We start from the raw sequence: 18,578 nt of genomic DNA on the forward strand, positions 1-18,578 counted from the left end.
TTTCTAAAAGTTCTCTGGACATAGAAGCATACATAGAAAATAGAAGCAGGTGGAGGTGATGCGGCCCTTCAAGCCTGCTCCACCATTCTTTATGATCATGACTGATCATCAAGTTCAATACCCTGATCCCGCCTTCCCGCCCATAGCCCTTGATCCCTTTAGCCCCAAGAGCTCTATCTAATACCTTCTTGAAATTACACATGGTTTTGCCCTCAACTACTTTCTGTGATAGTGAATTTCACAGATTCACCATGAATCATTCACTGACAACCATTCCATTCTGTCATGATATTCAAACACACACATCATGATAGACACACCAACAGACAAATCAGAACACACAACACCACAACCAATGACAGAAAGATATAAAAGCACAGACACGACCCCTGGTGGTCAGTAAGAGCTGCAGAGGAGAACCAGGACACAGCTATTGCCAAAGACACTCAGGGAGACAGCACGTGCAGAGTATCCAGAACGAACTGTATTATAAGAGTTATAATAAAATAGAGTTGTACCACATACAACTGTGTTGGCTCATCTGTGCACCAGAGCACCCAACACCACATGGTACAGGAGTGGATCGATACCTGCCGGCATACCTCAGTGTACACAGACAACCAGCAGTGCCCAGGCATGATGTACGAGCTCCCGGTTCCGCAGGCGCTCCAGTGCGACGGCGACCTCCACGAAAACTGGCGGCGATTCCGGCAAATGTTCGAGTTGTTCCTGGCGGCAGCTGAACTCAAGGACCTGGATGATAAGGAAAAAATTGAATTTCTCCTCGTCGTCGCCGGCGCAAGGGCAAGAGCAATGTTCAGAAGGTTCAGGTTCTTCAGGAGGCAGCAAAGGCACGATTACCAGGCAGTCATGGGCAAATTCGCCAAGTACTGTGAAGAATACGCAATCCAATGGGGACTTAAAGGTAAGAAAAGCTGCAGTACTCACCTCGTGGCTGGGATCCCGGAGCCCGAAATCCCGGGCCTGAGAAAAGGCTGGGTCGAGGTCGGCGGCCATCTTGCTAAAGGTATAACGCTAGCACAGTTGCGCGAGAAGTGCGCAGAACCGGAAGTTTCGTTTGCGCATGCGCGAGATGGTGCGCATGCGCAGTCAAGAAAACGGCCATCGGTAAAGGAACAGCGATCTGAGCATGCGCAGTCGCTTCCTACGTGCTACATACCGAGCGTCAGGATGTCAGAGGCCCAAGACTGGATCAATTTAAAAAGGAAATGTCCCAAATCCAATTTAAAAGGGAAACGTCCCAAATCAAAAAAACAAAAATCTGTTAAAGCTGTAAAACAACCTTCCTTCACCTGGAATGACAGCACAGTGCCGCAAATTGACCCAGGAGATGAATTTTACCTCCGAAGAACCCTCCGACAAGCAGTTACCTACGCACAAGCCGATGATTCCGACCTTGAATACTTCGATGACGATTTTTACAGTGTTTCCGGACCTCGCGAGCCCAATGATAGCTCCGTGGTCCTATATGACTATGACTCGGACGAACCTTTCGTGTTGCACATTGGCGGCCCCCACATTGAATCCGACGCAGATGCGGATTCATTTTTCGGATTTGAGGATCTTCAACCCAGCAGATATGACGTTCCAACTTATCAGTACCGGATGATGCTGCAGCCTGACATTAACAGACAGGGAGCGGTGCAAGCACACGGAGAGTGCCCTGCTGCCACACAGAGCGTGGTCCACGTCCCGCTCAACGTTCCCGACTCTATGAAAGACGACATGCAAGACTCCAGAGTGCAGTCCTCGCATGAACCAGAAGTGACTCCAGTGTCACAAGCTTCCACAGCAAGCTCGTGGACAGCCTCCACGATAGAAGCAACGCAAGACTCCAGAGCGCAGTCCTTGCACGAACAAGAAGTGACTCCAGTGTCACAAGTCTCCACAGAGAGCTCGTGGACAGCCTCCACGATAGAAGCAACGCAAGACTCCAGAGCGCAGTCCTTGCACGAACAAGAAGTGACTCCAGTGTCACAAGCCTCCACAGAGAGCTCGTGGACGGACTCCACGATGGAAGGAACGCAAGACTCCAGAGCGCAGTCCTTGCAGGAACAAGACCATGAGGGTCTAGCAACCTCTCCTGACCAACCAGCGGCAGACGATGCAAGTCTGCCATGCTCCCGTGAACAGCAAGAAGGCTATAACAGCCTACCATGCTCCACTACACAGCAGCATGACCATGACGGTCTCTCATGCTACAATAAAGGGCACAGCGCTGAAGACTGTTCAAGCCCAACTGAAGACAAGCCAAAGGAATCGCCTCGTCCAAGCCCGAAGAAAAAAGGTTTATGCGCTGACCTTCAGGATCATTGTAGCCGAACAGAGATTAATAATGCAGCACGGCCACAGAAGGATGCTGAGGATTTGCTAACGAAATTAATTGAATGTTTAACTTGCAAGGAGCAGACTGAGAATTGCCAGTGTTTTAGTACGGATCGAAAAAATGGACAAGACATTGATCCTCAGGTAATGGAAATAACACAACCTGAATCATATCTACAACAGGGACAAATGTCTCCCTTCAACACAATGCCGCAAAATCCCAACTTCGGAGACCAGCAGTTCGTCAGTAATGACTCTTCAAACCTGGAGGGGAACATTAATTGCATTGAACCTATACACACTCCACTGATTATTGAGCAGAACATTGGAGCAAGAATCCTGAGGACACCGACATCGAGTAGCCAGATAACGAATTTAAAACCCACAGCAGTTTCAAGTGAACCAAGTGTGCTTTCCACTAATGGTGAAGATGCAGATAAGGTCGACCCGATTATCCATTGTACCACACTAACCCCAGTGATTAAGCAGTTATGTATGGGGAGTATAATGTGGGCAATTGAGAACAGTAAAAGAGAGACTGTGACCATGCCAGTCCCAGCAAAATCAGACCCAGAGACCATAAAAGCATGTACATTAAACAAAGTTACATATGAGGTACCTGAGAAGAAAAGTGAAACGGAATGTTCTTTGGAAAATGGTACAATGTCGATAGAAACAGTGGATCCTATATTCGAGACCATACATATGGGAGAATTTGGGGGGAATAAACAAGGTTCTGCAATGTCTGGGGGAAGATTTAAAGTTCCAAAGAAGAAAAGCCCAAATGAAGGACAATGGCAAGACAATGACAGTCCACCGACATGGTGTGCACCACCAGATGAAAACTCTGACAATTTACCCAACCCTAGTGAACAGCAAGCTGCTAATGACGATCTATCCACGGGATGTGAGACGAGTGACGACAGCATCCCACTTCCCATGCAAAAGGTGCAAGGTGACAGACCTCGCCTAGTGCGTACCGAGGCACTCAACGATCACGGTGGGACCACTGACGACTGCGGTGGCGGCGCACCGCTTCCACCCTCGATGGCTCGAGCCTCTCCACTGGTTGGTGCATTCCTGCATGTTCCGACTCCAGAAGTGCAGCTTCAGGGAATCTCGGCTGCCTCCAGTGAACCTGTTGGGACTCCGGACGGGGGGCATCGACGGAAGGCAGACCGGACTCCAGATGGGGAGCAGCCAAGCGCCGACTCTGATCTGCGCACGCCAGACCTTGCTCCGGACGGGCGGTGTCGCGGCCTCGGTGATGGCACGCTCAGGGTGACGGCAGATGCCACGGCGACAGGGAATGGATCGCGTGGCAGTCCCACTGGGTCGGCAGTGGCAACCAGCACCGGCGGTCCAAGATGGACACACCAACTCGCGCCATCGCCAGACGTTGATGCGAGCAACAATTCTCTCTCCAAGGCGACATGCTTCGACGTTTCTCTGCGGAGTCGCCCTTCCGGCACAGCAGGTGGCCGGAACCAGCGTACACGGTCTTGGCCAACTTCCACATCTGGCACATTCATCGCCTTGCATGATATTAGTGATGGTGCTACTTCGATGGCAACGACCCATCGGCTACAAGATGCCGTCCACCACAAACATAAAAAGAAAACAGACTCCACCTTGTTCCTGGCATGCAGGGCGGATGGATTGGTGCGTAGGCGCAATCAGCGGGCTTTGTGCCGCCTTCCACGCTCGCAACTGCACCGTACGCACACGCCGGATCCTCCACTGGTTCCCAAGGATGACTTCGTGGAGATGCCACGGATCATGCCCCTTCCATCGCCACCAGAACCAAACCACAGCCAGGGCACCACTAACAAAGATGTTGAATGTTATATTTGCAAGAATGAAAAAAACCAAGCACTGCATGAAGTACAACAAATGGTAAAGTAGAGACTTCGGCAACAGCATCACCTCCAACAGTCCAAGGTGAACCAGTGTGACCCCAAATCTCCACAGCTGAACCGGCTTGAGGACCAGCCCATTCTTGAGGCGGTCACCCATTAGACTGGACTTATAACGCTGTTAATACGTTTAAAAAGTCAAACACTTCTGTATTATAACCTGTTGTTGTTTATTGTTCCAGATATCGTCTGACCGGACCAATGTTCAAGTTTTTTTTTCTCTCGCATCCAAGTTTTGTTATGGTACAACCTTGTTAGTGTGACGCACCCGACATCGCCCCATGTAAATAGTTACGTCATAAACACACGCTGTACACAACACAAACGCACACTCTTAGATGCACTCACGACACAATTATATTTATAACCACGTAGGCACTTGTCTTTGTAAAAAGGGGGGATGTCATGATATTCAAACACACACATCATGATAGACACACCAACAGACAAATCAGAACACACAACACCACAACCAATGACAGAAAGATATAAAAGCACAGACACGACCCCTGGTGGTCAGTAAGAGCTGCAGAGGAGAACCAGGACACAGCTATTGCCAAAGACACTCAGGGAGACAGCACGTGCAGAGTATCCAGAACGAACTGTATTATAAGAGTTATAATAAAATAGAGTTGTACCACATACAACTGTGTTGGCTCATCTGTGCACCAGAGCACCCAACACCACACATTCCTCTCATCATCCTGCTCTATTAATTCAGCAAAAAAAAAGTTTAGTCAAACTGGCTCTACTTAGTTTACTCAAACCTCTCCAAGAACCGAATGACTTTTCCCCTGCAGTTCTTATTTCTGGCCTTACCCAGCACTGATGTTAAACTAACTGGCCTGTGGTTGCTAGGAATGGCCTTACACACCTCTCAACAAGGGTGGCTCACCAATCAGTCACCCCAATATCTAGGGATGTTTAAAAGATTATGTCAAGCTCTTCCACCACTTGCACTTTGTTTTGTAATTTGGGATACAAACCATCTGCGCCAGGCAACTGATACGCTTTAAGTGCAGTCAACCTTTTCAGGACATAGTGTGAAAATTGATAGACAATCAGTCATTTAATTGTCTACCATTTGTTTTTCAAAACCATTTAGTGAACTTATTCAATGTCATGTAATTACAGAGTACTCTGTGTCATTCTCCGAATGAACATCAGGATACACGCCAAACATAGAGTTGTTTTCTGCAGGAGTACAGATCAGAGAATCAGATGTGAAAAGCAGTCTGCCCGATAAAGAATGGGCTGGATTCATGATGTGGTCAAGAGGTACGAGAGATTCTTGGTCAGCCATGCTTGAGATGGAATGGTGTCCCTCAAGCTATAATCACTTGCCTCTCTGTCACAGTGAGTGATATCCTCAGCCTGTTGTAGACAATGGCTAATTACGGATGGATAATATTAATGATCTTTGTTTATCAAATGCAGAGCTAAACATGCATATTTACAAATCAAAACAGCATGTTTTTGGAAAAACATATTGCATATTATTTATTTTGTTCTTAAATTTAGAGTACTCAATTTGTTTTTCCAATTAAGGGGCAATTAAGCGTGGCCAATCCACCTACCCTGCACATCTTTGGGGTTGTGGGGCGAAACCCTCGCAAACATGGGGAGAATATTCAAACTCCACACGGACAGTGGCCCAGAGCCGGGCTCGAACCTGGGACCTCAGCTCCATGAGGCAGAAGTGCGAACCACTGTGACATCTTGCTGCCCTTATTTCACAGATTTATGACTATTTATACATTAAAGATAAGTCAATATTCTAGTAAACAGAGGTATTGGAAAGCTGATATGAAAATGATTGTAACATGGAAACAAAAATGAAAAATAAATTACTTTGGAGGAACCCGGAGTTCACTTGGGATTACAACAATAACATCTTGCATTTATATGGCACCGATAACAAAATAAAACAATCTAAAGCACTTTATAGATCATCACAGAGGAAAACCACATATGCAGGTATTGGATCAGGTGACAAAAGCTTGGTCAAAGAGGCAGGTTTTAAGGAATGAGAACGAGAGACATGGAGAGAAACAGGAAGGAAATTCTAACATTGGACCTAAGCTGCTGAATGGCAGCCAATGCAGAGGTGATTAAAATCAAGAATTCTCAACAGGCCAGAATTTGTGGAGTGCAAAGGTCTAGGTGGGGTTACAGACCTGAAGGAGCTTACACAGAGTTGGGGAAGAGTGAGACCATGAAACAATAAAAACTTTGAAGTATTTCTGGACCAGAAGCCAATGCAAGTCAGCAAGCAGAGGGTAGAATGGTGAGTTGAGCTCGACATAAGTAAGGACATGCAGCAGAATGTTGTACACCCTCAAGTTTATCATCAGGTAAAACAAAGAAAACCAGCGAGGAGTATGTTGGAATAACCCAAAGTAAAATTCAGCAGCAGATAAGTTGAGTCAAGGTCAAAGTTGAATGTTCAAAGTGAGGAAAAACATTTTTACCCAGTGGGTGATGACGATCGGGAATGCACTGCCTGGGAAGGTGGCAGATGAAGGCTGCCTCACATCCTTTAAAAAGTGCCTGGATGAGCACTTGGCACATCGTAACATTCAAGGCCATATGGACAAGCATATGGGTCAAATGCTGGTAAATGGGATTCGGTAGGTAGGTGAGGTGCTTTCGTGTGTCAGTGCACACTTGATGGCCGAATGGCCTCACTTCAGCACTGTGTGATTCTGTTCTGAAAGTGGAAATAAAAGTTTTAGTGATGGTAGGATGCTCACCTCAGGGTCAAATGTGTCAGCAAGGTTCAGCCTCAGCCAGGAAAAGAATGGATTCAGTCGCCAGTAAACAGAGTCTGTGACTCCCTCATTCATAATTGGATGATTTTTTTGCCCGTCCAACACTAGATGTTGGTCCACCAGTTTGACAATTTTGAAAGGGAGCGAGTAATATGATGAAGAAAATGAAAATCTGGATATCATCAATTATGTATGGTAACTGATACCATGATTTTAGATGATGATGCTTAGAGGCAGTATTTAGATGTGGAAAGTGAGGAGGGCAAAAATATATCCATGGGGAACACCAGAGTTAATGGTAATGGAATGAAGAGAAGTTACTGCAGGCGGTTTCTCTTGCTCCAATATGACAGGCATAAATAAAATCAAGCAAATGCAGTCCCATCCAGTCAGATGATGGAAGAGGCATGGGAATATGATTATGTGGTCAGCTGGATCAAAGAGTTCAGTTTACCTCTGTCACAGTCAAGTAAGAACATAGAATATAGAAAATACAGCACAAAACAGGCCCTTCGGCCCACGGTGTTGTGCCGAACCTTTGTCCTAGATTAATCATAGATTATCATTGAATTTACAGTGCAGAAGGAGGCCATTCGGCCCCCCGAGTCTGCATCGGCTCTTGGAAAGAGCACCCCACCCAAACTCAACACCTCCACCCAACACCAAGGGCAATTTTGGACACTAAGGGCAATTTATCATGGCCAATCCACCTACCCTGCACATCTTTGGACTGTGGGAGGAAACCGGAGCACCCGGAGGAAACCCACGCAGACACGGGGAGGACGTGCAGACTCCGCACAGACAGTGACCCAAGCCGGAATCGAACCTGGGACCCTGGAGCTGTGAAGCAATTGAGTTATCCACAATGCTACCGTGCTGCCCTTAAAAACAAATAAATCTACACTATATCATTTTACCGTAATCCATGCACCTATCCAATAGCTGCTTGAAGGTCCCTAATGTTTCCGATTCAACTACTTCCACAGGCAGTGCATTCCATGCCCCCACTACTCTCTGGGTAAAGAACCTACCTCTGATATCTCTCCTATATCTTCCACCTTTCAGCTTCAATTTATGTCCCCTTGTAATGGTTTGTTCCACCCGGGGGAAAAGTCTCTGACTGTCTACTCTATATATTCCCCTGATCATCTTATAAACCTCTATCAAGTCGCCCCTCGTCCTTCTCCGCTCTAATGAGAAAAGGCCTAGCACCCTCAACCTTTCCTCGTAAGACCTACTCTCCATTCCAGGTAACATCCTGGTAAATCTTCTTTGCACCTTTTCCAAAGCTTCCACATCCTTCCTAAAATGAGGTGACCAGAACTGTACACAGTACTCCAAATGTGGCCTTACCAAAGTTTTGTACAGCTGCATCATCACCTCACGGCTCTTAAATTCAATCCCTCTGTTAATGAACGCGAGCACAACATAGGCCTTCTTCACAGCTCTATCCACTTGAGTGGCAACTTTCAAAGATGTATGAACATAGACCCCAAGATCTCTCTGCTCCTCCACATTGCCAAGAACTCTACCGTTAACCCTGTATTCCGCATTCATATTTGTCCTTCCAAAATGGACAACCTCACACTTTTCAGGGTTAAACTCCATCTGCCACTTCTCAGCCCAGCTCTGCATCCTATCTATGTCTCTTTGCAGCCGACAACAGCCCTCCTTACTATCCACAACTCCACCAATCTTCGTATCGTCTGCAAATTTACTGACCCAGCCTTCAACTCCCTCATCCAAGTCCTTAATGAAAATCACAAACAGCAGAGGACCCAGAACTGATCCCTGCGGTACGCCACTGGTAACTGGGATCCAGGCTGAATATTTGCCATCCACCACCACTCTCTGACTTCTATCGGTTAGCCAGTTCGTTATCCAACTGGCCAAATTTCCCACTATCCCATGCCTCCTTACTTTCTGCAGAAGCCTACCATGAGGAACCTTCTCAAATGCCTTACTAAAATCCATGTACACTACATCCACTGCTTTACCTTCATCCACATGCTTGGTCACCTCCTCAAAGAATTCAATAAGATTTGTAAGGCAAGACCTACCCCTTACAAATCCATGCTGACTATCCCTAATCAAGCAGTGTCTTTCCAGATGCTCAGAAATCCTATCCTTCAGTACCCTTTCCATTACTTTGCCTACCACCGAAGTAAGACTAACTGGCCTGTAATTCCCAGGGTTATCCCTAGTCCCTTTTTTGAACAGGGTAAGATGTCATATTTACATGTCTTTAGAAGTCATATAGGTTTAAAAATCACACAGGCAGCAAGCTGCTAAATTCTCAAAATAAAGTGATGAGAAACTACTGTCTTCAGATACCATTCAAGGAACCTTGCTATTTTAATCATAGGGAGGCTGTGGTCACACAAGAATTTAATTGATCATTATGCAACTGCAGCTCATGTGTGCCCACAAACACACAGGAAAGTGGAGGGGGAGTATGGTACACCACTGGTCAAGCATATTTTTCTATCTTACTGAGGTCGAGCAGTTATTAGATAGGGAGAGACAAATACATGCTTGGTGATATTATAATTAAGTATACATGCCCAATTATGATTGGTAATTCTATTCACATATTATACATTATATAATCCAAATTGTTAGTTCTGAATGGATACAGATAATTCCTACACAAAGATTTATTCTTTTGATTGGAAGATAAGCAAAGGTATAATTGTTCTGTATTTTCTATGATTCGGGAACCGTCAAGCCACATGGTGGAAGTTCAGCTCCCCTTCTATAGCTTGAGTAAAGTTTTTTGAACTCGAACTCTGAATGTTGTTTGGTCAGTTGGGGAGTGACAGACACTATAGTCGAATAGCTGTGAAACGCCTAACCATACCTGACATACACCATGCCTGTGATTAGATAGGTATTAACTGATGTATTGATCTATGGAAAGGCAATGTTCAGTAACCGAAAGGTAGCAATAAACGTTTAATTAGTTTACTCAGTGGCAAAAGGTGAGGCTGGATGTCATCATCCAGTGCTGTTTGTAAATAATTCACAGCACAGAAACAGTTCATTCAACTCACCTTGTTGATGTTAGTGATTATGCGTCGCTGTATCTTCCTCATACTCTACTCTATCTACGTCTCATCAGCGCATCATTTTATTCCTTTCTCTTTCTTGTTTTTATCTAGCTTCATCTCAACTACTCCATTTCGTAGCAAGTCTCACATTACAACCTTTTCTGGATAAAGAGGTTTCTCCCAGATGCTTGATTGGATTTATCAGTGACTACTATTTATGAGCCGTGATTTTGGACTCCCTCAAGGGGCAACATCATTTTTACACCTGCCCATCAACTTCTTCATTATTTTGAAGACTCACATGAAAGAGTTCCAGCCTTTCACAATAAATATATTCTCTCAGCTCTGGTATGGGCTGATAGATGTCAAGTAATATGTATGCCAGGCAGCAACCATTTCCAAAAAGAGACAGTCTGCAAATCGCCCTTTGACATTCAAATTGCCTTTGCTGGATGTCTCACTATCAACATCCTGTAAGTCATCATTGACCAGAAACTTAGCTAGGCCAGCCACATAAATGCCGTGGCTACAGGCGCCGGTCAAAGATGGGAATTTTACGGTGAGTAACTCACCTCCTGACTCCCAAACCTATCCATCATCTACAAGGCAAAAATCCAGAACTTGACTGGATGCGTGCAGCTCCAACAACATTCAAGAGGCTCGACACCATCCAGGACAAAGAAGCTCGCTTGATCAGTATTCCATCCACCACCTCAAACATTCACTCATTTACTCCCACTACCATCAACACACAGTGGCAGCAATGTGTACTATACACAAGCTGCGCAGCAGTGACTTGCCAAGCTTCCTCAGAAGCACCTTCCAAATCTCTACCATCGAGAAGAAAAGGGCAGCATATTCATGGGAACACCCATCATCTGAAAACTCCTCTCCAAGCTGCACACTCTTCTGACTTGGAAATGTATCGCCTTTCCTTCATTTTCGCTGAGTCAAAATTCTGGAATTGGCTCCCATCAGCACTTTGTATGTACCTACAGCACATCAGTCAGCAGCTGAGCACCATCTTCTCAAGGACAATTCAGGAAGGGGAACAAAAACTGGCTTTATCTGCAACACTCCGATCCTGTGAACTTATTTTTTGATTTACTTCCTGTAGAAATGAACCCCAGTGCTTTGCTTGCATTTTTCTGATCATGTTAACCCATGTTCCTGTTTATAATGATTTGTAAATCTCTACCCCTAAACCCCTTTGCTCCTCTAACCCATTTTCACTTTATGTTCTTTACTGACATGAAAAATTCCTCCTACCGAAATGCATTGCTTCACATTTAAGTATATTGCAATAAATTTTCTAATTACATCTCCATTCTGGAAATATATTAACGTCTTCTCGTCTTTCAGTGCTGTCATCCCCAGTATGAATTACACCTCCCAATTTAATGTCATCTGCAAATTTTAAAATTATACGTCTGATTTGAGTCCAAATGGTTTGCAGCACCAATATTTGTCGAACAGCACGGCTGACCTTTCAACAGTCTGAGTAAATATATTTAACTGCCACGCTTGGTTTCTAAGTTCTGTTTTCTGACCATTCTGCTACTTAGCTCTTCACTCCACATGATCTGGCCTGCCACGAGTCTTTTGAAAATCCAACTATATTACATCTACTGATGTTAAATTTTTGTCCGAATAGATCCGTCTTCACACTACAGGTTTTCCCAGGAAGGCTTTGGTCAGAGGTGGTCAAACTGTCAGATGTCTGGCTAAAGTCTCCTGCAACTCCATTGTGAGTATTTGCTTTGTTCTTCACAGTTTCTGTAACTTGATGTTATTTTTACAGGGTGGGATGATTGGCCCCCTGCCCAACCCCCAACCGAGATGTCCAGTTTGTTGTTCTTTTTCGGACCTTTCACCTGAGACCTGTCCGGTTTGGTTAGACCTACCAGGAGCCAGAGTCCCCGCCAGACATAGCTCAATAAAGCTAATTAAGCATGACATTTGAAATGGGTGGCTTTTTTTAATGTCTTGGGTTTCCAGATTTTGTTCTATTACAACCTTGATTCAAGATTCCACCATCTTCCTGATCAACAATTTTGCCCTTAATCGTCTGTAGATTCCTGGACATGTTCCCTCTCCTCTTAAAAACCACCAGTTGTCTTTTAGTCATCCAACACTATTCCCATTCCTAATGATGCCATATAAGGATGCAATATTGATTCTGCTATCTCATCCTGAGGCTATATTAATATATGGATACAATCCATCCAGACCAGGGATTCCATCCTCACTTAAACTTGATTAAGATTATCAGTTACCAATCTGAAATACCTCGCTTGCAATGGCTTACTTTGATTCTTTAAAAAGAAAATCATCACGCTGGGAGATTTATAATCTCTACCAAGTTGTATATTAATGAAAGGCAGAGCCAGAGATCTGCTCAATCACTCTTACCTCTGGGAGGTTTTTCTGTATTTTCTCCTATAGGAAAAAGAAATAAAGCAACATAAACTGGGATAGTGGAATGCTTGAAAATACACTTATTAAATTCTACATTATACAGACAAAGGGATATTTTGGCATTGGATTGTTTTGGGGGGTAGGCAGGTGAACGAGTTAATGAAAATGTGAACAGTGGAGACCAGATTCTGGTGATATGTCATACCTGGAACCTTAAATTGGATTGACTCTTTTGAATACAGATTTGCAGAATCTTATTCTTTCACCCATAGTGTCATTTCAGTCTCACGGAAATGTTCAAATGTTTAGTGTTCCATATACGATGAGATTTTATTTTAACAAGAAACTCTGACAACCCAGTGAAGCAGTAAATTGCACTCATTATCCTGGCCGGCATTTCATAAAGCTTTTATGAAGACGACCAGCAATAAATAAAGAGCTGGGCAGGGCTCCCGGGCACAAAACCTCGATTGGCTTAATCACGAATCAGATGAACGAATGTGGGGCTCACCGTTTCAAGTTGTAGTTTACGATTTTTGCAGGCATTAAAATGAACCACATGAAAAATAAAACGTGACCATGCAATCAGTACACGCTAATCTCTGATCTGCCTGGCCACCGAGTACAGGTTCACAACCAGAATGTTGTACAGTTCACCCAAGGAGCCTCTCTGTACATATTTGGTGAGAAAAACTTTTGGGGTTTGAAGTGCATGAAGATAAATAGGAGCTTTTGTTACATTAATGAATGAATTAGTGGTAAAAAAAAAACATTTAACAATCTTAACTGAAGCAGTGTGTTTAATTTATCAATCAATATGATATTAACAGTCCCTCAAATGGTGTTAAGCACATTGGCAGCTGTCCAATTCAGTGAGAAGCCTCTTCTGAGGGATACGTCGCAGTGCCTCCGCAGAATCATCACTCAGCCAGGATTAAACATTGATGGAGAATACATGGGCAGCCACGTCAAGCGTGACTGTACTTTTAAGTCTCATAACAAATTTATATCTTGCCTTCAATTTCAGAGACAGTCTAATATATCTTCAGTTCTGCCTCGGTAATGCTAAAGTTGAAATCTTGCCTTTGCTGTGATATTTATTTACCACCAGTTAATAAACAGAGTTTAACTCCCTCTGATGAGGTAGTCAATGTGCCTGGGCAGTTTTTCTCACCGAGTGACTAAACGTTAATTGAACGCTGTCAAACTGGCACACCACTGCTCAAAAATCCTATACCTAACCTCATCTTTCTTCTTATGTTCATCCTCCCAATGGAATCGCTTGAAACTGAATTCAATCAGCAGCAGAGATTGAATATTCAAGAGCTGATTTCAAGCTGCTGGGCGGGGGGGGGGGGGGGGGGGGGTCGCAATCAAAGCTCAGATTGTACAAACTAGATCAGCAGAAGAAAATCGAAATAGGATTTAGCCAGAGGGATACTTCAAGTCGAACTGAAGACTGATTTCTGATTGAATGCCTCACTGGTGTACAGGCAGACAGGGAGCATTTGTGAGTCTAATCCCTCAACGCACCGGAGTAGAAGTGATTTTTACAAGAGTTGCTTTTTGTCCTCTTTCATGCCGTGTGCCCTGTGGTTGTCAGTGAAGGACCAGCAGGTGAATTTCTATTCCTCAGTGAAGGGTAACAACCAGCCTCGCTTTTCCGATCACTTTCCACTGTTCACACAACAGTGTCAGGATCAATCCAATAATACGGGGAAAAGCCGGTTTCTTTCCAATAATATATCAGTCCCAGTGCAGTCCTGGTGTACTGATCAGAAGGCACTTGTCATTTACACTGGGAAAGTATTTAAAAGTGGAAACAGCTTCAAACTACAAAGACGTTGCATGTGAAATAGATTCTGTATTTTTGTTGCTGACGGAACTTTAAATACAAGATCGAACATAATATTTGAAAAGTCACACTGTACTTACAGTCCCCTGAGCCGGAGCCATATTTTCTCTATTTGTTCCGGTTGCAAATATTTGAGAGAGTTGCTCTCAAACTCTTCGATTTCCTTAGTGGGTGACTCCATGGTTTAAACTGCAGAGTCGGGTTTAAAAGTAAATCTTCAAGCTTCAGTGCAGTAAAGGGCGGGCTAACATTTTTCAGGAACAGTGCACGTCAATGTCGAAGCCGCTTCGTTTGTGCTAAAAGCAGCTGGAGCAGTTTGCATGTTCAGGGAATGATGATCTCTCGTTTCAAAGGCACGGCTGATGTGGGATAAGCGAGCTCTGCAATCCGTAAAAAGCAGCCGAAAGCTCCGAAAACATGATGCCAGCTGATAATTGAGCCGCACTAGTATCTGACTGGGTGGGCGGGGTAGCACATGCGCTGCTTCATCTCCTTCCTTCTCCTCAGGGACCTTTCTGTCCCACACATGCCTTTCCAACACTTCACTTGGGCTCATGTGTCATGCGTTGACAAACAAGGAGAATACCCAGTTAGCTTGCTAATGGCAACCAGTTGCAGGATAAGGATTAATCTATTCACCGGGAAATTGCCCAAGTCACTTGATAATGAATACATGTGTGTGACTGAATCTCCAGTGGACGTGAGCTCAGAAATTCAATGCAAAGTGCTGCATAATACAAAATGGCATATTTTAGGTCAGTTATTTTGTTTTTTAAAGTACAAATGTGTGTAAAGAGACAAAATCATCCAGAAAGCAACTGTGTATATGAATAAAAACAATGGCTGGACTTACACTTTGTGAGGGTGATTTAGCCTTCATTTCTGGACAATGGAGTCAGGCACCTACCACAATGATGTCATGCCCCATCCCCAATGACACCATGTCTCAATGATGTCACATCCTCGACCCAACCCAAGCCACACAGAAAGCAAAAGTGCAAGCCACAAAAATACACATATTGATCACTGCTTAACTGCTTTAGTGCTTTTTAACTTGTAAAACACACATGTATGAATATTTGCTGAATTGAAAGCCAAGCTTACCTCTTGTCAGAATGACAGTAAAGACGGTCAGTATTGTGATGTGTGTGTCTTGAGGTGCGAAAACATGGAACTTGCTGACGAGCAACGAGATGGAAAAATCAGGCAATAACATCACTGCAGCACAGGCCTGTGCAGGAGCAAATACTCCCATCAACAAGATGCATACGCTGCCATTCAGTATATTTCAGAGTCTCATTCAGTTTCAGAAAAAGTTAACTTCCTTACTTCCTCTCACAGAATCAAAGAAGTTATGATGTAAATTCATGTCAGTGGAGTGTCCCGTGAGTCCAATTCCAATATCAATGGCTCTGTCTGCAGGATTCCATTCTCTGTCCTCAAAGAGAATTTCTGATGGCCAGTCTTGAGAGCCATGATGATTAGATTAAAACTATCAGCATGTGACCAGCTGCCATTATATCAGATTCACAATGGCCCATTTCGAAAACAGAATTTAAACAAGAGAATATGGAAGATTGACAGATTTTTAACATTTTCATTCTTCTTGACTCATTGACATGGCAATTTCGACAGCTTTTTTTCCATACCTTTCTTCACAAAATTATCAATTGCATCATCATAGGTAAAATCTTGTAAAGACACACTTTTGATCATCAATATTGCTGAATTTGTCAAATGTTCCTGACTCATTGTACATCACAAATAATTTTTAACTCTGTTCAATACAGAAAAAGAATGTTCACCAGAATAATTTGTGACAGGTCTTGTTAAAAATGTTTTCAGAATGGTTTCCACATCTGGACAGATTGCCTGTAAAATATCACATACAAGTCTGTACAAATCAGCCGGTAATCTCGAATCACAGAGCTCGTCATTATCGATGAAATGAATGAATTGTTTCACTCATCTACAAAAGGTTTTGTGTCTATGTCCTGTTAGAATTCACTTAATTTCTTACTATAGTTGCTTTTAGCATTATAATCCAAACATCTGTCAAAATTATGCAAAATAAATCACCAGTTGCCTTCAGATTCACTTCTACTCTGTAGTTGCACCATTATGTTACAAAATAACATTGACAGTCTCAACAATGATCTTCACTTTTCCTTTGAAAGTGATTTTATTGTCTCTAGTTTAATCAAAAAATAACTTCCTGCACCTTGTAAGCTTCTCATAATCAGAGGGACCTGTAATTTTTGCTAATATTAGTGCCTCTGCTTCCGCCATTTCAAACTTTCATGACAAAACTTGTGGCTAAAAATTGTGCAGCATTCAACACAGTTGGATCAATATTTTTCAGCCATTTGCTGATGGCATTCATTCTCTGAAGTAAATGTTACACAAAAGAGTAATAACAGCAATACCGTACTTTTCAAACTTCTCTGCTAAATATTTTGCTAAAAACATGTGTTTTTTATGAATTTGTCTGATAAGGTTTCCTTTCTCACAACAAAGTTCATTTTCAAAGCCATAACAGCTGCTGCATGAGCAGACCACCTGGTGTCACAAATTATTTTTGACCATCAAATGTTTTCCATTTCCCTGCTTCAAACACGATTGCAAGATATTCCACCGATGCTTTGAAACCGAAAAAATACACACACATTTTGAACAAAGTCGTTGAACAACGTTAGTGATGGAAAGGGATAAGTATACACCGCAGGGCAAGAGTTATAGCTGGGGGAAGGGCAATTATGAAGCCATTAGACGTGACTTGGGGGGGGATAGGTTGGAGAAGTAGGCTGCAAGTGTTGGGCACACTGGATATGTGGAGCTTGTTCAAGGAACAGCTACTGCGTGTTCTTGATAACTACGTACCGGTCAGGCAGGGAGGAAGGCGCGAGCGAGGGAACCGTGGTTTACCAAAGAAGTGGAATCTCTTGTTAAGAGGAAGAAGGAGGCCTATGTGAAAATGAGGTGTGAAGTTTCAGTTGGGGCGCTTGATAGTTACAAGGTAGCGAGGAAGGATCTAAAGAGAGAGCTAAGACGAGCAAGGAGGGGACATGAGAAGTATTTGGCAGGTAGGATCAAGGAAAACCCAAAAGCTTTCTATAGGTATGTCAGGAATAAGCGAATGACTAGGGTAAGAGTAGGGCCAGTCAAGGACAGGGATGGGAAGTTGTGTGTGGAGTCTGAAGAGATAGGCGAGATACTAAATGAATATTTTTCATCAGTATTCACTCAGGAAAAAGATAATGTTGTGGAGGAGAATGCTGAGACCCAGGCTATTAGAATAGATGGCATTGAGGTACGTAGGGAAGAGGTGTTGGCAATTCTGGACAGGCTGAAAATAGATAAGTCCCCGGGACCTGATGGGATTTATCCTAGGATTCTCTGGGAGGCCAGGGAAGAGATTGCTGGACCTTTGGCTTTGATTTTTATGTCATCATTGGCTACAGGAATAGTGCCAGAGGACTGGAGGATAGCAAATGTGGTCCCTTTTTTCAAAAAGGGGAGTAGAGACAACCCCGGCAACTATAGACCGGTGAGCCTCACGTCTGTAGTGGGTAAAGTCTTGGAGGGGATTATAAGAGACAAGATTTATAATCATCTAGATAGGAATACTATGATCAGGGATAGTCAGCATGGCTTTGTGAAGGGTAGGTCATGCCTCACAAACCTTATCGAGTTCTTTGAGAAGGTGACTGAACAGGTAGACGAGGGTAGAGCAGTTGATGTGGTGTATATGGATTTCAGTAAAGCGTTTGATAAGGTTCCCCACGGTAGGCTATTGCAGAAAATACGGAGGCTGGGGATTGAGGGTGATTTAGAGATGTGGATCAGAAATTGGCTAGCTGAAAGAAGATAGAGGGTGGTGGTTGATGGGAAATGTTCAGAATGGAGTTCAGTTACAAGTGGCGTACCACAAGGATCTGTTCTGGGGCCGTTGCTGTTTGTCATTTTTATCAATGACCTAGAAGAGGGTGCAGAAGGGTGGGTGAGTAAATTTGCAGATGACACTAAAGTCGGTGGTGTTGTCGACAGTGTGGAAGGAAGTAGCAGGTTACAGAGGGACATAGATAAGCTGCAGAGCTGGGCTGAGAGGTGGCAAATGGAGTTTCATGTCGAGAAGTGTGAGGTGATTCACTTTGGAAGGAATAACAGGGATGCGGAATATTTGGCTAATGGTAAAGTTCTTGGAAGGGTGGATGAGCAGAGG

General features: G+C 43.8%; 1 protein-coding gene and 1 long non-coding RNA gene across 5 annotated transcripts in view; one reads left to right on the top strand and one right to left on the bottom strand.

The window, feature by feature from the left end:
• LOC140385314 (uncharacterized) overlaps positions 1 to 12,589 on the top strand; it is a 32,297-nt gene extending 19,708 nt beyond the window's left edge. The window contains exons 3-4 of one of the 2 annotated variants that reach the window (XR_011933333.1): positions 5,397 to 5,540; positions 10,195 to 12,589. This is a non-coding gene — a long non-coding RNA (uncharacterized lncRNA). The remainder of the gene's footprint in view (positions 1 to 5,396; positions 5,541 to 10,194) is intronic. The other variant, XR_011933332.1, reaches the window with a different exon arrangement.
• pde1ca (phosphodiesterase 1C, calmodulin-dependent a) overlaps positions 1 to 14,771 on the bottom strand; it is a 1,198,716-nt gene extending 1,183,945 nt beyond the window's left edge. For all 3 annotated transcript variants that reach the window (XM_072467371.1, XM_072467370.1, XM_072467372.1), the window contains exons 1-2: positions 14,437 to 14,771; positions 12,496 to 12,522 (exon numbers count right to left, since the gene is read on the bottom strand). In XM_072467371.1, coding sequence (XP_072323472.1) covers positions 12,496 to 12,522; positions 14,437 to 14,537 — 128 coding nt within the window. In that variant the 5' untranslated portion in view covers positions 14,538 to 14,771. The remainder of the gene's footprint in view (positions 1 to 12,495; positions 12,523 to 14,436) is intronic.
• Between the last annotated feature and the right edge of the window lie 3,807 nt (positions 14,772 to 18,578).

The sequence above is a fragment of the Scyliorhinus torazame genome, chromosome 11 (assembly GCF_047496885.1).
Source record: "Scyliorhinus torazame isolate Kashiwa2021f chromosome 11, sScyTor2.1, whole genome shotgun sequence".
Lineage (NCBI taxonomy): Eukaryota > Metazoa > Chordata > Chondrichthyes > Carcharhiniformes > Scyliorhinidae > Scyliorhinus > Scyliorhinus torazame.